The sequence below is a fragment of the Dermochelys coriacea genome, chromosome 9 (genome assembly GCF_009764565.3).
Source record: "Dermochelys coriacea isolate rDerCor1 chromosome 9, rDerCor1.pri.v4, whole genome shotgun sequence".
Lineage (NCBI taxonomy): Eukaryota > Metazoa > Chordata > Testudines > Dermochelyidae > Dermochelys > Dermochelys coriacea.
In genome coordinates this window covers 51,104,197-51,126,288 of record NC_050076.1, presented here as the reverse complement: position 1 = coordinate 51,126,288, position 22,092 = coordinate 51,104,197, and the positions used below count along the sequence as shown (strand labels likewise).

Genomic DNA, 22,092 nt, shown 5'->3' with positions numbered 1-22,092 from the left:
TATTCCTACATACTCCTCCACAGGTGACTGAGAGTCTGTGGGCTGGCCCCTAAGAGTCCAGCTCTGAATGGCCCGGCTGTGCTGCCTCCTTGCCGAGAACAGGGTCATCCTCCTCTGCTAGCTTGTGTGTCCCCTCTTGGGGGTCCTGGCCCACCCGTATTCCGAGGCAGTGGAAGGCAGATCTGCTTGCAGTTACTAAGTAGAGTTTGGACTGCAATGATGGTGGTGAGGGTCACTTTCTGTGCAAAAAAACAGAGCGTTGATTCTTGGCCCTCCTGTGCCAGACTGTGCTCCATCAGGAAGCTCCTGGCTTTCGAGGATGTGCTTAAGCAATAGGAAGCGGGTGTGGATTTTTATGTCCTTGATAGAACAGATTACAGCCAAGAGGCCTGCCTGCTATCTGAAAGCACTAAGATACCAAGGTCTGCTCCTTTAAAGTATGGGCCTGCCTTGATGCCTGACCAAAACTCCCTACCTCTGCTACTGGGCAATATGCTGTGAATAGTTTCTGCTTGGCTGGCTACCCTATAGTCCAGGGGAGGCTGAGTTCCAGTGGTGCAGTAAGCAGGTCGCTTGAGAAGGATCTTCTGTGATAAAAGGCGGTGTGTGAATGTAAGCCCCGTCTCCCAAACGGTGGTGATCATATGTTACTGTCATAAAACATTGGCTGAAATTTCAGATTTTAAGCATAAAGGGGAGTAAAATTAGAGAGATTCTGCTCTTAAAAAGGATTGTGTTGCGCACTAATTAGTTCATGCAGTTAAGCGTTGGAAGTATCCATCCATTTCCTTCTCCTGCATGGCTCCACACTCACTGAAATCCATGCCAGCGGATTGCAGCAATAGTCCCAAGTATGGAGACTGAGAAGCTGCGATGCAAGTTAATCACTTCTTTCCCTCTTCTGATTTTAGTGGTACTTCACGCCCCACCTCCGACAAAGATCAAGCGGGAACTCCACAGCCCTTCTTCCGAGCTGTCGTCTTGTAGCCGCGACCAGGCTCTCTGTACTAACTATGGAGACAAGTGCCTCTACAACTATTGGTAGGTAGAACTGGGATTCATCCCCAGGGCCACAGATGGTGGGGGTGGCACGAGGACTGGGAGGCATGGAAACCAGATGCTGGAGAATCCATCTGAGACAGATGTTATCACCTCTAAAAGAAAAGGAGTACTTGTGGCACCTTAGAGACTAACAAATTTGAGCATAAGCTTTCGTGAGCTACAGCTCACTTCATCGGATGCATTCTCTAAGGTGCCACAAGTACTCCTTTTCTTTTTGCGAATACAGACTAACAAGGCTGCTACTCTGAAAGTTATCACCTCTGTGATGCTAATGAAAACCCCTCTAGGCTTAGTTGGAGGGGAGATTTGAAAGCGCACTCGCTTTGAGAGCTAGCTTCTTGCTGATTAAATTCCTGAGCTCATGGAAGTGAGGGCAGTGCCAAGCTGCAGAGAGCATCAAACTTCCTTGTGTTTCCATGAGCACTATTTGCAATTGCTTACTTAAGCTGGAAAAACAACCCTAAATACGCAAATGGGCAGGATCGGATTCCAAGAGATGTTTCTATAGGGCTCTCGTATGTTAACGTGCACCAAGGCAGTTGTTTAGAGATCCAAGGGTCTGCAGGAATCCTGGACAGCGCTGTGCGTGCAGGCTTCTTCAGAATGCTCATTTCTCTGGAAACGAAATCTACACAGCTCTGAAACGCATAGTGCTATCTAACTGCTAGTGAGCACCAGGTGATGCTCAGCTGTGTGTTAACTACTAGTATCGATTAGCAGAGGTTGGTCCATCAACCGGGTCACAGCTAGCTCCTGCAAAATGCACTGAAAACGGCGGGGGGTGGAATACAACAAGTTATTCTCTTACTTTTAATGAGTGGAAGCTAAAATTATCTTTGAGGAAAACGTGTGGCAAGTGTTAAAGCAGGTCCCTGTGACGCAGCTTGTCTGTCACTCTTGTGAAGTACAAAGATTCCCTTGGGGCTGCTAGCAGATCGGGCTGTGTTAGTGCTGTCACTGCCTGACAACCAGGAAATGCAAACAAGTCTGGGCTGTTCTGAGTAGTGGGATGAAAGCTGCGTGAATGCTGTACTCACTACATCGTGGTCCTCTCCATCTTCTGTTCACAGTGCCTATGATAGGAAGCCCCCTGCTGGGTTCAAGCCATTAACCCCACCTGCCACCCCCGTGTCCCCTGTCCAGCAGAGTTCCTCGCTTCCTCACCCTCCACACACTGCATCAGTGCAGGCCGCTGTCCATGTTGCCCCGGCAGGCCCACTGCGGGGGGCTCCCCCAGCATCTGCCCCGCACGCTCTCCAGGAGCCAAGGCAGCAAACGTTCGCTGTGCCCCAGCCACCTCATCAGCCCATGCACATGCCAAAGATGATGCCTGAAAACCAGTATCCAGCGGAGCACAGGTAATGAGCCAGGTTTGCTTTGTCACATGGCGCACACACAGCAAGAAACCTGGTGTCTTGTGTTCTGAACGTTCTTTCCTCATTGGTTTTGCTCGTTTGACCAGAGGCAACACATGGGGTCACATGCCTCTCCCCACCCCCACTCTCTTGTTGCTTGGCTTGTGCTGAGCAGGCTCAGTAACACTGCTGAAGCCTTTTGCCCTCACACTGTCTCTCTCTTCCCCCCCTACTATTGGCAGGGATGGGTCATCTTTTGGTCTCGCACCATGTGTTGGGGTGAGGAAATAGTTTCCTATGATGCGTTGCGATACCTGCGGCATAATTGCTAACTTTCCTTCTCCAGCCCTGGAACCACAGGGTTATTGTAAGCTGGGGCAGCTGGCTTGTAATCACACACTAGTCAAGTATATTGCCTATTTCAGTGTTGAACATTAGGCAACTTTCTCCCCTTTTCCCACTCTTAACAGAGAGTGAGCCCGGGGGCTGCCTTGTCCTCCCAGAGAGAAAACAGGGTTACCTCTGACTCCAATTCAATGGCTTGCTTCTGGAAAGCCTTCCTTTGCCTTCACAAAACACTAGAGAATCCTGTCTTGGGTTTGTCTTCGATCCATGGCTAGAGGGTTCTTCTGGCAGTTTGCTCCATTGCCTAAATGATCAATGTTAATATTGGAAACTTCCTTTGCTGTAGTTTACACCAATTACTTGGATCTCTGCAGATTTTTCTCTCAGCTCTTTTCTTTTGTAAAGATGCAGGTCAGCAGCCTTGGAGACTGTCTGGGCTCTTCCCAGAAGAGAGACAGCATTAGCCGTGATGGCACTGACTGCCTTCTCCCCCACCCCCTGTAATTTCTCTCAAACTTCTATCTGGCCTGTGGGGGGGGAGGGGTGATGGACTTCCTCTAGGATGAGCTGTTTGGTTGGTGTGTCTGCCTGTATTGCTCTTTAGACTTATACTGCAGTAAATGTGCCGCTCAGTGCCAGTTGTGGGTTTTGTTGTAGAAGCTAGTCAAACAGCACTTGGACTAGGACTGCTAAACTAATTTGACTTAGGAAATGGAGCAGCCAGTTCTTTTGATCACAAAGACCCTGGGTGGGATTTGAACTGATTTTGTAGAGGTGATAGGTTCTGTCTGCTATCCATTCCCACATTGCTTCTGTCTTCACTTACTGATGGTATTAATTGATTCTCCTCTTGAGAACATGCCTTTCACGTATCTGCAGATTCACTTTGGGTATCTTGACCCCCTGCCCATCTCTTCCCTAGGCTGATCTCATCCCAATCTCTTACGACCAAGGAAAAATTGTTCTCCAAACCTTGCATTGTTTTGCTTTCCTCAGAATTCACCAGTTCCTTTAGAACATTTTTAGTGTGCTGCCCGTACACTAATATAGTACTGACTCAAGCTGAGGGTTAATCTGCCTGAGTCAAGCCCAATAATTACCTTCTGCTTTTGCCATGTGACTTCTCCCTTCACAGAGCCAAGTAGGTGACTTCTGGTTGTTTTTTTTGTTTGTTTGTTTGTTTTTGGTGAATTGTACTGTTTCTGTTCCTGTTCGAAGTTTAATGCACGTATGAAAACTCCAGAGCCTGGGGTTTTTTGTTTTTTTTTTTTAAACGGACTTGTTGCAACATTTATCACTTCCTGCAAGAATCTCAGCTGCTTTCTTCCTTCTTGAGAACATCCTCTAGTGGAGCCAGCACCCTGCTGCCTGTTCACACGGCCTTTCCAAAACTCCTGTCTGAACATCCTCCATCCTGGTTCAAGTACCGGATCCGAGTTTTGGGGGTGACATGCTAAGAATATTTGTGGGTTCTGCAAAACAAGGCAACATTCCCAACATATTTTTTCCACTTCACCCCAACTTTCCAGCAACGCAGACCACTATGCAAAGCCCCCCTCTGCAGTACCACTCGCTCGCTCATCTGTCGATGTAGTCATTCCCTCCTATCTGGAAATCACTTGACAGTCGCCCTTCCTTGACCTCAGATTATTGTGTTGCTTCTATTGCACTTCTGCAGTTTGTTGGGATTGTTCTGTGTATTTTAACCATAGCCTCCCAAGTGCTTGTAAACCTTCCCATTGCTGTGTGTCTGACACTGCCACACGTTGTCTCTAGTCAGTCCATTGCTGGAGAGCACTGTGACAACCCACTTAGTTCTACCTTTCAGCCTGATGCCGAATTTTATCAGTCTCTCTTCTTGATTCTTGCCAAGCTGTGTATCCATCTTATTCCATCAAAGTCACCCATCTCCGGTTTCCCAGAAAGAGCTAAGTGGACTATATCTGCACACACAAGACCAGCAGTAGTGACAAAGACATGCAAAAAAAGCATCGGGGTTCAACCTAGTTTCAGCAGTTTGTTCACTGTTTGTTCATGTCCTTTTCCTTAAGCTGGTGCTGCCAGAACCTAGGTAGGTAGATTGCTTTAAAAGGCCTAGATGGGCTTCTGCCTAATTCAGGGGGCAGGAAGTCTGTATCCTCATCTGTATTCCTTAGTCTGAGTTAGCTGCACCATTGATTTATTCCCTCCGAAGTGTCACAGACGTGCATGGTGGAGAATTCTTTAAAGATGGGATCTGCTGAAATAATGGGGGAGTAGAAAGAGAAGGGGCTGGTTCACTACAAATGGAGCTAGCCTGTCTGTCAGGTTTCCCTATTTCTGCCTCTGTAAACAGGTGCTTTGTTTTCTGTCTCAGCTGCGGGATCGTACAGAGGAGCAGGCAGGGCGGGTGGGCGGGGGTTATAGTCAAATGAAGGTCAGTGCACAAAGTTGGCCATGCTTTATTTTAAGCAGGATGAGATTTGAAATGCTTCCCTAATCTGCACAAGTGGAAACCATAGGAACACAAGTCAACACTGGGCTTCAAAAGCTGAGCCCACCTCCCTGGATATCTCTGCTCTCATCTTTCTCCCCTTGCTTCCCCGCACCCTCGCCAAAAAAGCCCTAGTGAATGGCACTAGCATCTGAGGTCGCCTTGCAGCCCCCAAGGCTGTGAGCTCCACACGACCTGACAGCTATGCTTGGGCTACTGGCTCACGCCTGTCCGGAAGTGCCTCTTCCTGCAGAGGCCATACCACCACAGTGCTAGAGTTTCAGGCTGAAAGGTTAGAGGGGCACCCATCGGAAGTGGAGTAATCCAGGCCTGTCAGCTGCAAAGGATCCAGTTACAAAGGTCCCAGGGGCCTTGGTGCTTGGGAAAGGAACTGATTAGAGATCGCCTTTCAAGGTGCTGAGATGTTGATCAGCGATTTGTGGGGTGGGGGCTGGGCTGGGCTCCTGTCCACATCTCTCCCAAGTCACAGCACTCGGCCTTTGGAGCATTACAAATAAGGAAGGATGCCTTTCATATCCCGATCTCCTCCCCTGCAGGTGCCAGCTGAGGGTTCCCCGGCATACCCCGCTGCCTGGGTACAGCAAATTGTAACTTGTGCCTGCTGCTGGCACATGCCTGGGCACCTTTCAGTGGCTTCCTTAACCTGAGCGTTAAGGATCCTGGAAAGATGTGCAACAAGGTTCAGCAGCAGGTCACTTGGCTAGAGGTGCCTCAGATGCGCTGTGTTCTGCGAGGGCCCAGGCTGATCTCTGCCACCTTGAGCATCCATGAGAGTTCGGAGGCCCATGCAGCACCAGAGAGTTAAATGCTTAATCCCAGCCCCAGAGGCAGATTAGAGGCCACTTGGCTTTCGCAGGTTGGAATGGATTCAGCGTTATATAATTGCCGGCTCCTCAGTCCAAGCTGTGTGACAGCGCAGGAGCAGAAGATCCTGGGCTCTTCTCTCTCTTTCCCTGCCCATGGGTTCTCCAAGGGGTAGGAACGGGACTCCCTGGTCCCCTTGGAGGCAAGTATTTGTCTCGCAAGCCTGCTGTAAGGTCACAGCCAAGTGGGCCCTCGTCTGTGTGAATTTCCTTGATGCAGGCGGGGCTTTGTTTACCAATAGCTGGTAAGCAGGCTCTGCCTGGCCAAGGGGGACTGAACTGACTTGCTTCGAATGCCACACCCACAAAGATGGTGAACGTCCCTGAGAGTCAGGAGAGGGCAGTGACGTGTCATTCCCCCATTATTGTCTGGATGTAGCCTGGATGGAGTGGGATTAATCCAGTCCCAGTCTCTGAGCATTGCTCAGAAACCTAAGGCTGCAGGTCATTAGCCCAGAATTGCAGCTCAGCCCCCATTTCAGAGGGAGAGTGCATTTGACACCTGTAATCTCTAGTTAATAAATGTCTTCAGTGGGGGGGTCCCTGGGCCTTGCCAATGGGGCTGGCAGTGGGGGAAAACAAGGCTAGGTATTCTACTCTTGTCAGGGTAATGGGCGTGGGTTCCCGCAGGGCTGCTTGCTTGGCAGAGCTGGGAATAGATGGTTTCGCTGTACAGTAACACCCCTCTCTCTCTCTCTCTGCCTCTCCCCCAAAGGTTTCAGAGACAGCTGTCTGAGCCCTGCCATCCTTTCCCTCCTCCGCCAGGCCTTTCTGGAGACAGTCGCCCCGTCTACCACAGGCAGATGTCAGAGCCTATAGTCCCGGCCGCTCCCCACCCTCCTCAGGGATTCAAACAGGAGTACCATGATCCCCTCTACGAGCATGGTGTTCCGGGCATTCCAGGGCCCCCAAGGCACGGATACCAGTCTCCAATGGGCATTAAGCAGGAGCCCAGGGATTACTGCATTGACTCAGGTTTGTATGGGAGTTGGGTCTCCAGATCTGGAGATGCTACTGAAAGGTTTAGCCAGGACCCCGCCTTGGTGCCTTTGCTGTAGTGTTCCTTGTGCGCAGGACCCTGGGCTTCACGAAGGCTGTGGAGCACCCTAGTGTGAGGAATAGACCCCACTTGGAACTTGCGGACCTCAGCCAGTGCGTGTAGGGAGTGTGGTGTGTCAGAAAGGAAAGCCGCCTCCTAGGGTGGAGCGCAGGCACTGCAGCAGCTGCAGAATGCTGGTGGGGGAGCATGGAGAAGTCACTCCCCACGGCTCTGTTGAAGCTGAACATCATATTGGTTCATGCCCTAAACTGGAGCAGGCGCTGCTATGCCCTCTTAGTACACTGGGTGACTTCCAAGCACAGCGAGGGACCGATGGGGAAGGGAACAGCAGTGTTTACATACAGCAACCTGTTGGCTTTCTCATGCCAACAAAACACCTCCAAAGAACCCCTGCTGGCAGTAGGTCGGTGCCCAGGTTTTGCCGAGGCCCAGCTGATTCACACACTCTAGGCTAGAGTCGAGCTGGTATCTCTCCCGATCTCCCAGCCAGCACTGGGGTGTAGCGAAGTGCCACTATATATCTGCAGCGCTAGAAGAACAGTGCTGCAGTTGGCCCACCTGCCTCTGCTGGGGTTTAGCTGGCAACTTCCTCTAAGGCGTCTTGATAATGTTGCATTAAAGCGGTGACCTGTGTGACCTCGGCACTTCCCACTGCGGGTGCGGGAAACCTCTCCCCACACGCTGCCCCCAAGCTGATGTCTAACCAAGTTAGAATGTCAGATGACTTTTTTTTTTTTTTTGTATAAAGAACAAGCATCAGGCACTCAACAGATGTTCTGTATCTAAGCTCCAGTAATCTGCACAGCGGTCCTGCTCAACTGCGCTGCAGACTTGTGTGCAGAACACCGCCTCCTCCCCACCTTCCCTTAGCTCACAGGGGCAAAGGTTATCTGAGCACATGGAGTTATGTGGGCTCGGGCTAAGCTTTCCCCTTGGCCCCAGGTAGCCGACTCTGTTGACCCATTGTGTGATTTCTGCTGGCTGCTGACAGTGCAGGGCCTAGCTACACAATGGAAAATCCTCTAATCGCTTTAGGCCTAAAAATACGGTGACCTCTCGAAGGCAGGATTGAATGCAGTCGTCAGCAACAAAATGGAGCAGGTGTGTGTGTGTGTGGGGGGGCATATCTAAAGGTTCTGAAGGACCCTTGTTTATCTCCAACTTTCCTCCCTTCTTGTGTTGCTTGAGCTATTTGGGAGAAGATAAACTGTTGGGCTTGGTCTCTTTTAAGACCATCTACTAAAGTGGGTTGTTGAAACATTCCCTATTGAATGTCTCCAAATTGCCTTTGCAAGTCCATTTGGATTGCCTTTCCAAACCAGGAAGGAGCCTGTACTTTGTGCTGATAACCTCTCCCCTGCTCATTTTGAGTCCGCATGCCATTGCAAAGAGATGGGAGTGAATGAGGAGGGGGCTGTCCCCTGTAGGAAGAGGAGAAGAGCTGGTTTGTAAGACCTCCAGGATCAATATGCTGTATTCAGGACACCTCAGTTTAATCTTTCACATTGAATCCGAGGAGGTAAATAGTCATGTGGGCTAGAAATAGTTGAGAGCTACTAGCTGACCTGTTTTCCGAGGCTTCTAATTTCCTAGATGAGGGGGAATTCTCTGTTCAGAGAAGTCTGCAAGTCAAAGTGAATATCGAGCAGTCCCTGAAATCTTATGTGGGGAGCTCTCGCCTCGTGAGCGCCTCTTGCTGCTGTGTGCAGTACTGCAGCCCTTTTCCTGATCCCCAAAGCCCCTTGTAGATTGTCGCCCTCGCCTGGCGGGTCTTCAGCAACTTAGCCTCTGTCCAGGTCACACACTCAAAACAAACCCCTTCTGGAGTAGCAAAAGTCCAGCAAAACTGTCTGCCCTCATCTGGGTCTTCAGCCCCGGCTCTGGGGTCTGTAAACTCAGCCCTTAAATGGTGCTGACAGCTCCCTGCAATTCGTTGCTGCAGCTTCCCTGGGCCTCTTCCTACCTGGTCCCTTTAGCCTCCCCCTTAGCCCAGGGTTGCCCCTCTCTCCCAGCTTAAGCAAGTGCCCCAAGAGCTCCTGTGGCCAGAGAGGAGTGGCCCCCCCCCATCCCGCTGGTTCCAGCTGAGCTCTGGCTACTTCTGGGAGGCATCTCTAGGCAGGCCTGGAGGACCCCTCCCCCCGTCTGCTGCTTCTGCCCTGAGTGGCGATGGTAGGGACAGGCCCTGCCATACGGTGCTGGGAAGACTGGGTGCGCCCCATCATATGTCACTGCTTGTAGGGCTAACTGTGATCTCGTGGGGTTTCCTGCTCTCATGGCATTGCCAAACCCAGGTGGGAGTCACGCAGCATGCCAAGGAGCAGCGCCAGGGCCCCAGGAGGATGCTCTGGCCTGTGATGGGGGGATGCTGACCCCGCCCAGCAGGTGGAGGTGCTGAGCCATTGCGCCTGCTGACCACGCATGCAGTGGCTTTGTAACATTCCCGGGGGGCCACGTGGGGCTATCTCAGCATGCTGCTTCTGCTGTGCTACGTGGTCAGGGTGTAGTGCTGCCTGGTTCAGCGCAGGCTTAACTCAGCTATTGTCTTGATTGCAGAAGTGCCTACCTGCCAGTCGTCATACATGAGAGGAGGGGGCTACTTCCCCACGGGCCAGGAGGGTAAGTGTGCGCGTGTGTACACAAGACGGAGCACCGTGGGGACGGGCATGGGTGCAGAGTCGCGTGGCATTGACTGGGGCAGAGAGTTGTGGTGGCTACTGACACAAAGGACCCTGGGAAGAGTGTCCCTTGATGGTGCTGCTACTACTGTGACAGAACCACCACTGCTTTAGAAAGGAAGTGCCTAGGAACTTCCCTGGTTCTGGTACCCATCCCCACCCCCACCTATCTGTAGCTTCCTTTCTCTACTGGGGTGAGTCGAGCACTACCGTGAAAGCAGGTGGAATAGCAAGCCAGCGTCACTGCTGATTTTAGAGATCCAATCTGCCCCTTACCAGGCACTCTGTATCCTTCCGTGCAACTGTTGAGACTCCCATTTACCGCAGCATGAGTTCTTCCTTCCTGCCCTGCTCTTGGGTGTATTAGACAGTGGTACGGGCGGCTGTGCCTGATGCAGCTGCTAATAATAATGCATCTCCATTTCAACTGACGCTTCACCTGAGCTAACAGATCATCCCAGCTGTGTGAGAGAGCAAGGGGAAACCACGCTGCCATTCTCAGCCACACATCTCGACGGCCACATGCTTGGCTGTACCCTCTAGTCTGGGATAACATGCCTGATAGAGACAGTAAGAGGGTTTTCAGTTACTGGAGCTACACGGGTTGGGGAAGAGGAGAAATCTGAATGGTATTCGGCCAGCAGAATGGCTTTCAGCTCACTCACTGAACTAGTCTAGACAGGTTTTCTGCCAGCAAATAGAATCCAACTTTCTGAGCGCCAGGCCAAGTGAGCTGAAGTACTGTTTAGCCCACAAATGGGACTATGCTTGGATGTTCCTCTTGCAAGTGCAATGTGCTGACTTTCTAAAGCTGTTAGCTGTATGCCTGGCCTCAAGGTGAAGGGGAGGAAACAATCCATGGTCCAAATCTGCTCGAAGACCAGTAAGTTTGGGCCTGAGCATTAGAGAAGTCAATCCAAAAGGCAGGTATGAATGAGTTCGTGCCATCAGGAATTACGGTGGTTTTTACAGGTTCTAACTCTCCAGTAGTGCCGCTGCTGACCCCAGCACAAAGGCCCTGCTTGATTTGTAGCCTGGACTCCAACCAAGGCCATGTTTGTGGCTATGGCACTGTAGCAGCTGGGATTTCACTAGTCTCAGCGGGGTCTTTCGTGCATTCTCAATAGTCTCTTGAAAGCCTTTTTAGTGTGTTTGTTTTGCTGAGCTGGCTGGTGGACAGTCAGCGTTTATTAATGCACTGGCTGCCTGTCCCGGTAGGATGGTAGGGAAACCTTCTGCTAGAACGAGGAGACCTGGATTCATACCAGACAAATTTCAGTTTTCTGAGAAACTGCGTAAGATAGGCCTCAAATAAAGCCATGGTCTCCCTAAGCAAAGGGGATAGCTGGCAGGTGTCCAGAAGATTTCTGATCCGGGGTTGGGTTGGTTCAATAGCACAATCAGCTAATCACACCTCTGCACCCATGTCATGCATGCTTTAGCATAGGTATTTTACTATAAGGGGGTTCAAAAGGGAGCTAGATAGGTCTATCAATGGCTATCTTCCATGAATCTATTAGCCAGGATGGGCAGGGATGATGTCCCTAGCTCTGTTTGCCAGAAGCTGGGATTGGGTGACAGGGCATGGATCACTTGATGATAACCTCTCTGTTCATTCCCTTTGGGGCATCTGCCATTGGCCACTGTCAGAGGACAGGATATTGGGCTTGATGGATCTTTGGTCTGACCCAGTATGGCCGTTCTTATGTCACCTCTCTGGTCTGGACTGCAGAGCTAATGGGCATGCTTTCTTCCTAGGGTTTTCCTATGAAAAAGATGCCCGGTTGTACTTTGATGACACCTGTGTGGTGCCGGAGAGGCTGGAAGGTAAGACACTGGCTGTAATGTGGCAGTGGGGCAGGCATGGAGCTGCCTAATAGAATTCCTGCAGCCGGTTCTTCTGACAAAAGCAGGATGAGAAACCCAAGCCAGTGGCAAAAGGACACCAGAGCTGGGCTCTGTCACCAGGCCCCCGACTCTATCAGTGGCATCATCGGGCAGCCTCGTTCTAGGGCTAGAGACAAGCCAGGCTTTCCCCGAGTGCAGGAGACAGCAGGTTGGCAGCGAGCCGGGGCCCTGCAGTGCTGGGAGCGGGTGATCTAACGCGTCTCTCCTCCCATGCAGGGAAAGTGAAGCAGGAGCCCACCATGTATCGGGAGGGGCCTCCGTACCAGAGACGAGGGTCACTGCAGCTTTGGCAGTTCCTGGTCACGCTCCTGGATGACCCAGCCAATGCCCACTTCATTGCCTGGACAGGCCGGGGCATGGAGTTCAAGCTGATCGAGCCCGAAGAGGTACGGATCTGGCCGCGGAACTTGCCAGTGGCTGCTGGCTTGGTGACAACCCAGAAACAAAAGCCTCTATTCCCAACCCAACTCTGGGCATTGTCTGGTGCAGTGTGGGGGAAACAACCCTTCCCCCACTGAGTTTAGAGGGTTTAATCCTTTTTGGAAATGAATGACTGGCTTGGAGCCTCAGGCTGATCAGGGCTCTCTCCTTTCCACCCCTCTCTCTCCCTAAATGGCAGGGCGGTGGTGGGGGGGGGGCGTGTAGAGAACATCTTTGCTGGGGCCATGGAGTGTGCTCTGGATCTCCAGAGGGGAGACCCATGGTCCTGTGGGCGCTGTGAGCAGGGGCTGTGTACAGCGGCTTTTCAGACTCTTGAGGGAGGCTGGACAAGGCATACGGAGCCTTGGGATGGAACAAATGTAGCCACCTTGGTATATGCTTGGCAGTGGTTAGCGCTCTGAGGCCCTGGCTGGCTCAGCTAGACCTTCCAGCCATATGGGGAATAGTCTGGCTCTTGCTCGGCATTGGAGGAGGTCTGAGACTCTCCCTCACCTAGGATGAGGGGGCTGAGCTCTCCATTTGTAGAGTCAGTGCTGGGCTAGCCTTGCGGTCTGCCTCACACTGAAAATGCAGAGAGTACAGATGGGGTGAGTGCTGGAGCTTGGGCAGAAATGGAGGTAGATTTATGGTTGGTGCTGGGGCCTCAAACGCTGTAGTGGACACATCCAGCAGTGAGATAGTTAATGTTAATATTTAGACTTTCATCACTAGGTTTCAGAGTCAACATACAACACAGTGAGGGATGAGGAGCAGTTCCCACCTCTCAGAGCTGTCTGCCAGCTCAGGCAGGCACTGCTGCTTCTGCTACATTTTGTTCCTGTGGTGAAGGGAGTGTGTTTTCTGTTTGCTTACTTGGGGCTGTTTTGCTGCTCGAATTGGGCTAGAATTATTTTCAAATGGACATACAGATTCTCGAGCAAGGGCGGGATTCCGCAGCCGGGCACTACAGGCAATCACAGGTATAGTGGCTGTGACGTGTGAAGGTCCTGCCAGCAGTGTAGTCTATAGCTTTTATTTTACATCCAGTCTGCTTTTGAGTAGTCTTCAAGATGTAAAAGCCAGCAATGCTGTCTCCACTGGCAACTGGAGCAATTAACTTGCAACTTCCATCCCCAATTCCTGTCTGAGCAGCCACCGAACAGCAGAAATGTCGTGTGGAAATATGTTCCTCCCGCCCCAGAACAGCTGGGAACCCAAAATAAGGCCGTTTTGACTGCAAAGTGAAAAGGTGTAACGGGCGGGGCGGGGGGGTTACTGCTGTGATGCCAGTGTAAGCCATGCCTGCTTGGGTCCCTCTGCTTAGGGGTCCATATTCCCACCAGCAGTAACTGCGCTTTGCCCAGGGCTGAGACACACACGTTATCTTTGGAAGAGCATTCCCTCTCGTGGAAACCAGACTGTCTCCTCCGCAGCCCTTGTTCATTTGTCCTTCACCCACAGGAGCCTGCAGGTGATACTTGGTTGGGCATTGTGTCACAGCTTGTTGTCGGATCTTCTCCCACCTGTAATACAGCCCAAGGGGGCTGAACAGATGGCACAAGCCCAGGTCTCCATGCCTGCTATGCCGGAGCCCCAGATTGCTTGCTACCAATCTGCCAACCAGGAGCCCTCCGTGCTTGTGTCATTATCTCCTATACTGTAGCTGCCAGTTCACGTGCTCTCCCCAGGCGCTCTGTGAGAATCCTTCCCTTTCACTCTAGCATGTTGCCTTCCCTGCCCACGTGGCCCTGGGCTGGGCTGGCCCAGCACTTGCCAGGTGCATTGGACACCTAGCAGGGTCTGTGAGGTTTCCACTGTAGCTGTCGGCTCTGCCCTGGCGATTCCAAGAAGGCAATGGGCTTCTTAAATTGCCCTTTGCGAGGAGCATCGGGGCACGTTTGCACAGTGACGCAGAGGAAGAAGCAGTTTAAGTAATTGAAACCAGCTGCATTGCTGAGCAGTGCACTCTGGGTAATGATCCATAATCTCTATTGCGCTGTGCATGGAAATTGTGGTTTTCAAACGGCTTTTTTGGCAGGCTCCCTAATCAAGTGGCTTTGATTGTCTTCCAGTTGAGCACCCTCTGAACGCTGACAGGCGTCTCTTCAGTCTGCAAATGCTTTTGCCATGAGTCTGCTTTTATTGCCTTTTGGGGGGGAGGATGGAATTAAGTGGGGGGATGCAAGGGGGGGAACATGCGAGACAAAACCATCAGGGCACAAGGAGCCGTGGTCCCTGGGATGCCGCCGCCTCTCTTTGTGGAGGAGATATGACAGGACTCAAGTAATCTCCCCCGGCCAAGAGCAAGCTAGGCAGGGAAGCCAAGCTCTCTTCTCTCTAACTGGCTCGCGCGCTCCTGGAGCAGTCCCCAGCCAGGGCCTGGCTAGCTGTGAGTAGGCCTCGTGGGGCTCACCAGTGCACAGCGTCGTGCAGTGGTGCAACAGACAGAGCTGCCACGGCCCTCCACTAGCGGAGCCCTGGTGCTGGAAGGCGATTACGTAACCATAGCTACGGGGCTGCTTGGAAGCCCTGCGTACACATACACTTTTGTTGCATATGGAAGTGATGGGAGGAAGAGGCTGTAACTGCACGGACAGCGTGCTCTGGAGGCGCTTCCAGAGCTAGGCCGGGGGGGTTGCTGTCCTGCCTGCAGTGGTGTAGCGCCTTACAGCTTTCACTGAGGAAAGGCCAATGCGGGTGTGGCAGGACAGCTGGGCTTCCTTTTCCCTCTGGAGGTCGCATCTTTGCTTTCAAGTGCTTAGATTTCTAGCAAATAAACGGTTGCTGTTCTGCTGCCCCTTGTTAAAGAGTGTCTGTGTTAGCAGGAGCCAGCTCCACAATCTGTGTCCATTCCCTTTCCCGAGCCATGAATAGAGGCCAAAACACTAAACCTTATGGAAGAGGGGTTACCATTTCCTCTTAGGCCTGGAGCATGGGAGGGGATGGAGAGGGATGTTATGTTCCACAGGCGTGGCTTGGGATGCTAAACCCATGAACCTCTCTGATTAGTTAGGCCAAGTATACCTTTGCCCTGATTTTAAACAGCTGAAGAGAAGAGCAGCTCCCCACCCACTAGCCACTTTGCTGCTGTAACTAGAAGCCCTTGGGTGAGTTTCTTTCACCTCCGCAACTCACCTGGTGAACAGAAAAGTGCCCCCCAACCTTAACATTGGCCAGGGAGATTTACCTGCCTTGCCAGTTGGTGTTGCCATTTGAACTGCTCTGTGTTCATTCGGGTTGCCGCCTCAGGCCTCTGCGTGCATTTCCCCTCTGTTACAATGCCTCAGGTGGACGGGGTTTGGCTTAGTGCACTTAACGTCGGGAAATCCCATTAATCTATCTACGAGTGGATAATGGTGCCGTGTGGCTTATTGTCCATTCCAGAAATCCCCAGGGAGAGGGTGGATTGGTTGGCAGCAGCCTCATGTCATCAGATTCCTGCTCCCAAAGGGAACGGAAATAAGTAAACCTCTTCAGGCTACTCCGGAATCTGCTTAGAAATGACTGGGTTCTCTTGCAGCCCATTAGCAGCTCCTGCCTGGGGCTGCCTCGCTCAGGTTTCTGAGGTGACCATTATTGACTGCAACCAAAACCGCAGAGCTTAGCTGCCGCGTGCTAATGGCTAATGGTCAATAACCCCGGGGTTGGGTAGAAGTGATTACTCAGCCAGCCTGCTATATTCTGAAGCCCTGGGCGGCTCAGGGGGTTGGTAATGGGACACAGAGCCTGGTGGCTGCAGGATTGAGTTCAGCGGCCGTTGTTTGGCTGCTCCGTGATGTATGAGCAGTTACTTGCTGGTGAAGGCCCGATTTCTCATAGACATATGAGCACATAACAAGCCACCACTTTGGCTAGTGCAAGGACTGAATGGTACATGTAGGTGCTGGCTGTGCCTGGGTCTATACCTGTTTGGAGGACTCTGGTCACCAAGGCTCTTTGAGACCCCTCTCAGTATCACTCACCTTTGGCAAACCAATCAGAGCTGCCCCTGGGTCTTCATGCCTGTCTCCGCTCTCTCCTCAGGTAGCTCGACGCTGGGGAATCCAGAAGAACCGACCAGCCATGAACTACGACAAGCTCAGCCGTTCTCTGCGCTACTACTATGAAAAGGGCATCATGCAGAAGGCAAGTAGGTCACCGCTGCCTGTCAACGGCAAGTTGGATGCCTGAGGGTCGAGGGCTGGTGCATGGGGACAGCCCTTCTGGGTGAGAGGGTGGGGACTGGAGGCAGCAGCAGGACAGCATGTGTGGTGCCCATGGCTAGTCGGATTCCTGAGTGGCTGCAGAACCTTTCAGGAGCGGGACCCGGGTCCCACGGCTTCTGTTGCTCTGGGGACAGACACTTGGAAGAGGGAAGTGACCCCACCAAACCAACGCAGTGGGAAACCGTGATGTAACCTGGTTTGGGGCAGGGGCTGTTAGGGGAGAGACTGGGGCACCAATTTGATTTTTTTAGCATCTCATGGGCAAACTGTAAAGATGCAGCCTTACAGAAACGGAATGCAAAGTAGCAAAGCGTTAACTGTTGTGTTAGGGGTGCGGCTGTCATACTGAAATAGTGACAACCCTAGTGTGGCTGCCGGTGTGCCTAAACCCAAGACTTAGCTGTTACAGGCAGATTTATACAGTAACTCCTCACTTAACGTTGTAGTTATGTTCCTGAAAACTGCTACTTTAAGCAAAATGATGTTAAGCGAATCCACACACACACACACACACACACACACACACACACGGTAAAAATTTTAAACAAACAGTTTAATACTGTGCACAGCAATGATTGTGAAGTTTGGTTGAGGTAGTGAAAGGGATATTTCCCAGGGAATGCCTTACTGCTAAATGATGAGCACTGGGCTGAGTCCTCAAGAGTTAACACGTTGTTAATGTAGCCTCACACTCTACAGGCAGGAGGAATGGAGGGAGGGGAGACAGCATGGCAGAGACACACAGTGTGTGGGGGGGGCGGGGGAGAGAGAGAGAGAGAGAGAGAGAGAGAGAGGCATTGCCCCTTTAAGTAGCTGACCGCACTTTAAGTACACTGCCTTTTTAAGTAGATCAGCAAGTTGAGACAGCAGCTGCTGCCAGCTGGCTCTCTCCCTCCTGAACCCTGTCATGTGTCCCCTGCTCTGTGGAGATAGGGGGGCAGGAGCAGGGGGCGGGGGATACCGACATTAGCCCCCCTCTTCCCCACCCTGCACTGCAAGCAGGAGGCTCCCGGGAGCAGCTCCAAGGCAGAGGGCAGGAGAAGCACATGGCAGTGGTGGGGAGGGACAGCTGAACTGCTGGCAATTGGTAGTCTGCTGGGTGGCTGCCGCACAGGGAACTTAAGGGAGCTGATGCGGGGGAGGGGGGGCTGCTGGTCCACCCTCATTCCAAGCCTCCACCACTAGCTGCGATGGGCTGCTCTTTCTGCAAGCAGTGGACAAAGCAGGCGGCTGCCAAACAACATTATAAGGGAGCATTGTGTAACTTTAAACGAGCAAGTTCTCCAATTGATCAGCAATGAAACATCGTTAACTGGCACGACTTTGAGGAGTTACTGTACCAGTATAGCTGTGTCCGTGCTAGGGGATTGTGGCTCATTGACTATTCCACTTTCACCCTGATGGAGATAGGTTATTAGAGCACAGAGGAGAGGGCTGGTCTACAGACCATCACATGAAGCACTTCTGAACTGGAGAGTTGGTTTAGCCCTGAAGAGGCCATCTTTAACAGTAGCTTCAGTAATAAGCCCTCAGAAGCATTGTGCTACTTTTCACTGGGAGAGGAGCAAAGTTTGCCTTAACAAATGAGAATAAATATCCCAATCCAAACAGTAATGCTGGGAACGTGAGCATACCCTGTAGTCGGGGTCCTCGAGAATGAATCCTCCAGCCCTTATGCAAATTGTACCATTTAACGTCTAATACTGTATGGATGAGTGCTCAGTTAAGGGCTTTGTTCAATATTCTGCCCCCTAGTGGAAGAACTGAGACATCTCATTCTAATCCACATCCATGTGACCTGAGCCACGTGTGGCAGCTGAGATTCTAAGAACATAACAGCCATACTGGGTCAGACCAATGGTCCATCTACCCCAGTATCCGGTCTTCTGATAGTGGCCAATGCCAGGTGCTTCAGGGGGAATGAACAGAACAGGGAATTATTGAGCAATCTGTCCCAGAGCATAGGGTTGCATCCCTGACCATCTTGGCTAATAGCAATTGAGGGACTTGTCCTCCATCAAATTACCCAATTCTTTTTTGAACCCAGTTATATTTTTGGCCTTCACAGCATCCCCTGGCAATGAGTTCCACAGGTTGACTGTGCGTTATGTGAAGAAATATTTTCTTTTGTTTGTTTTAAACCGGCTGCCTATTAATTCAATTGGGGACCACTGGTTCTCATGTTATGTGAAGGGGTAAATAACACTTTTTCTCCACACCATGGTTTTATAGACCTCTATCATATTCCTCTCCTTAGAATTTTCATCTTGGAAAAGAGATGACTATCTTTTTAATCTCTTCTCATTTTGTATGGATAATTGGGATTGTTTTCCAATGTGCATTACTTTGCATTTATCAACACTGAATTTCATCTGCTATTTTCTTGACCAGTCACCCAGTTTTGTGAGTGCTCTTGGTAACTCTTTACAGTCTGCTTTGGATTAAACTATTTTGAGTAATTTTGTATAGTTGGCAAATTTTGCCACCTCCCTTTTTACCCCTTTTTCAAGATCAGTTATGAATATGTTGAACAGCACTCGTCCCAGTTCAGATCCCTTAGGGACACCGCTGTTTACCTCTCCAAAAGCCGCCTATGGATTTAGGTACAACTTCCATTCAAAAGTAATGGAAGATGCGTGTCCAAATTCCCTAGATGTCTCTTGAAAAATATCAGTCAACACATACACAGCTCCTCCTCCACAACCCCTTTCTATCCGTTGCACCCCTTTCCATACAGGCATTTGACAGCCCACAGAGATGACTCGTCGGTTTGAAGTTTTGTGCCTTTGGCTCCTAGCTCTGTATTGTTCCTCCTGTTATGGATGGGGTTTGTGAAATGTTGCACAAACAGTCTTTATAAGTAGGAGCCGAATGTTTTGGAGCGTGCTGGAGCCTCCCAATTCTCCCATCCTAACACAGGCATTTGTCTCTGCTTTTAGGTGGCTGGCGAGCGGTATGTCTATAAATTTGTCTGTGACCCTGATGCCCTCTTCTCCATGGCCTACCCAGATAATCAGCGCCCGTTCTTGAAAGCCGAGCCCGACTGCCATGTGTCCGAAGACGATACCTTGCCTCTGACGCATTTTGAAGACAACCCCGCTTACCTCCTGGAGATGGATCACTGCAGCAACCTTCCCTACGCGGAGGGCTTTGCTTACTGACTTGCTGCAGGCTAGCGCTAGAAAGTCAAGTTTGGGCAAATAAAGGCAGTGGTTTGTAAAGAATGTTTGCTCTTCGTAAAACTGGACACTGTAAGCATGATGGGTGGAGCCTAAAATGTACATTCAATGGCCCCGCAGAAGACAGAATCTGATAGCTTAAGGACTAGGAGTAGATCTGCCAAAGGCTGCAACCACGAAGAGTTTTTCGGGGAGGGGGTTAACATGAAGTCTTTGTTCCAGGCTACACTGCTGTGGACATGTGTGAGGTGTGGCCATTGTGCCCAATGGTCCCCCTGGAACTTGGCTAGACTGTGTGACTGTACAGCACACCATCTTGACAATCTGCTTTGCATCAATCACAATACTTGTAGCTGCCTTGTGTGTTGGAAAGGGCTTTGTTTTGCACAGACAATGGATTTGCGGGGTGGGGGGCAATCCAAGCTAGTCTGGTTTAGGTTTAAAGTGTGGTGCTTGGCATCCCAGGAGTGAGACAGCACTCTGGGTGATTTCAAATGCCTGGCACTCCTATCAGACCTGAGGAAACCTCTGTTTTCTCTCTAAATAAAAACAAACCCCATCGGACAGCTCCCCTAACTCCTGATCCGGTTCTCTGGAACCATGGGTTCCTGCTCTCCTGTGGAGTCCATCGCTTCCTCCCTGTTCGATGCTCGGGGATGGCTTTAATTGCAGGGGAAGGGGGGTTGTGGCAGGTTTTTTTCCCACGTGTTGGGGAGAAGTTTATAAACCAATTTTGTAGTCTTTTGTATTTTAAGGCGAAGCTGCTCTTTGCAAGCCTGCTGCTTCCCCTCCCCGCGGCAGTGCCAATGCTCTGAGGACACTGCACCCTGCGTGGCAGCCACGCCCATTAGCATCTGCTTTGTGCTCTCCGCATCGGATACCGAATGGAACACCTGCACACTATACGTTCGGAGTGTTCTGCAAGACAGCAGGGCCCTGCTGTTTGGGTCCCGTGAGCGCAGCTCCCAGGCTTTGGGAATTGTATGTATATAATCCATGCATATCCCACTGGGTTAACTCTCCAAGGTGTGACCCTATGGCATGGCTGGTATGGTCCTCCCGAACTACCTATTCCACTCCATATCACTACTCAAATGTTCACCCTCCATCGCACTCCTGGGATTTGAGACTGGGTGAAACATACAAATAACAGAACTCTCAGCTTCATTTCCATGTCACAGTTCCCTCTTCAGTGTGTTTTAAGCTGATCTTATAAGAGGAGGCCTTTTTTAAGAATTAAGCTGTAATACCTGAATGGAGGAGGAGTTCAGGGATGTCTCACCATAAACAAAACGTTCACCTAAATCCCACGCCCTCATGCAGTGACCACTTCCTAACTTACCCGTACCACTTCCATATGCTATACCTATATGCATATTTTCCCCCAGCTATCTATACAATTTTGTTGTAAATGCTGTATAGGGTTTTTTTTTCCTTCTTAGTTAACCTGGTTTGGGTTTGTTGACCAAGTCGTTACTTTTTTTGAAAGTATGACTAACTCTTTGTAGACTAAATTTCTTTCCCCATGATGTATAAAGTGGCCTGTACAGTCATGAAATGTGGGATGCAGGCATCACTCTTGCACTCCTGCACCGAGGAGATGGATGCTAGCTTTTGTTCAGGGTGGAAAGTCTACAGTGCAGAAAGGGTTAATCTGAGGAGTGATCTGAAATAACCTTTCCTTGAGCAGGGTCATGCATCTCCTGCAAAGCTGCATTACATTCTGTACTGTGTACAATAAAAGACTTTGCTTTCTGTTCATTCGTGGCTGAAATTGCCTTTTTTCCTCTCGTGTCGGGTGTGAGTCCTGTGTCCTGAAAAGAAGACTTGAGGAAGGCTTTTCTGACTAGCCTCCAGATCTCTGGCGGGGGTCACATCTACACCATGCTGGGTGGTCCTGCTGTGCCGATGATCCCAACCGGGAGAAGCCATTTGTCTCTTTGCTGATATGGCCTATGAAAATCCTTCAGTTGAGGGGGAGGAGGGTGTCTGTCCTCCCACATCTGACCACTATGTACCCAAACCAAGTACTGTCAGATCATGAAATGGCAATATCCCAAATGCTTTTCCAGCTCACAAGTTGCAGGAGATGGACTCGGTGGGGGGAGGGAGGATTTGACTTGGAAACGAGTGGCCCAGCTTTGACTGTTGGCACCTACTGAGCTGTTCTACTTCGACTTATGAATATGTGCACAACAATGAGACCCTGAAGCAGCTTGTGCAGCTCTCTGGCCATCCTTCCTCCTTGGCTATTGCAATGCCTCTTCACATGCCGATGCACTGAGACATGCAGGCAGAGAATTGTCTCTGAATTTCAATAGCAATGAAATGCTTTCATGCTGCCCTACTGTTAGGATGTAGATATTCAGGCCTGTCTATCAAGGCCTATACCCTAAGAATTTAGGTGTATTCTTATCAGTTGGCTAGTTAGAGGTATAAAAGAAAAATCAAAATCACCGTCTGCCAGTGTAAGGTCCTCGTACTGTGACAGTCTGAGGCCTGTTCTTAAGCTAAGGCCTTTGGCTT

At 50.8% G+C, this 22,092-nt stretch overlaps 1 protein-coding gene across 7 annotated transcripts in view; it reads left to right on the top strand.

Moving 5' to 3' along the window:
* The window catches only part of ETV5 (ETS variant transcription factor 5), a 38,237-nt gene extending 16,910 nt beyond the window's left edge, over window positions 1-21,327 (top strand). For 2 of the 7 annotated variants that reach the window (XM_038417258.2, XM_038417259.2), the window contains exons 6-13: window positions 912-1,041; window positions 2,133-2,420; window positions 6,835-7,094; window positions 9,733-9,795; window positions 11,613-11,681; window positions 11,979-12,148; window positions 16,206-16,307; window positions 19,327-21,327. In XM_038417258.2, coding sequence (XP_038273186.1) covers window positions 912-1,041; window positions 2,133-2,420; window positions 6,835-7,094; window positions 9,733-9,795; window positions 11,613-11,681; window positions 11,979-12,148; window positions 16,206-16,307; window positions 19,327-19,548 — 1,304 coding nt within the window. In that variant the 3' untranslated portion in view covers window positions 19,549-21,327. Of the gene's footprint in view, window positions 1-911; window positions 1,042-2,132; window positions 2,421-6,834; window positions 7,095-9,732; window positions 9,796-11,612; window positions 11,682-11,978; window positions 12,149-16,205; window positions 16,312-19,326 lie in introns of all 7 variants that reach the window. The other 5 variants (XM_043491692.1, XM_038417260.2, XM_038417261.2 and 2 more) reach the window with 3 other exon arrangements.
* Window positions 21,328-22,092: the final 765 nt, after the last annotated feature.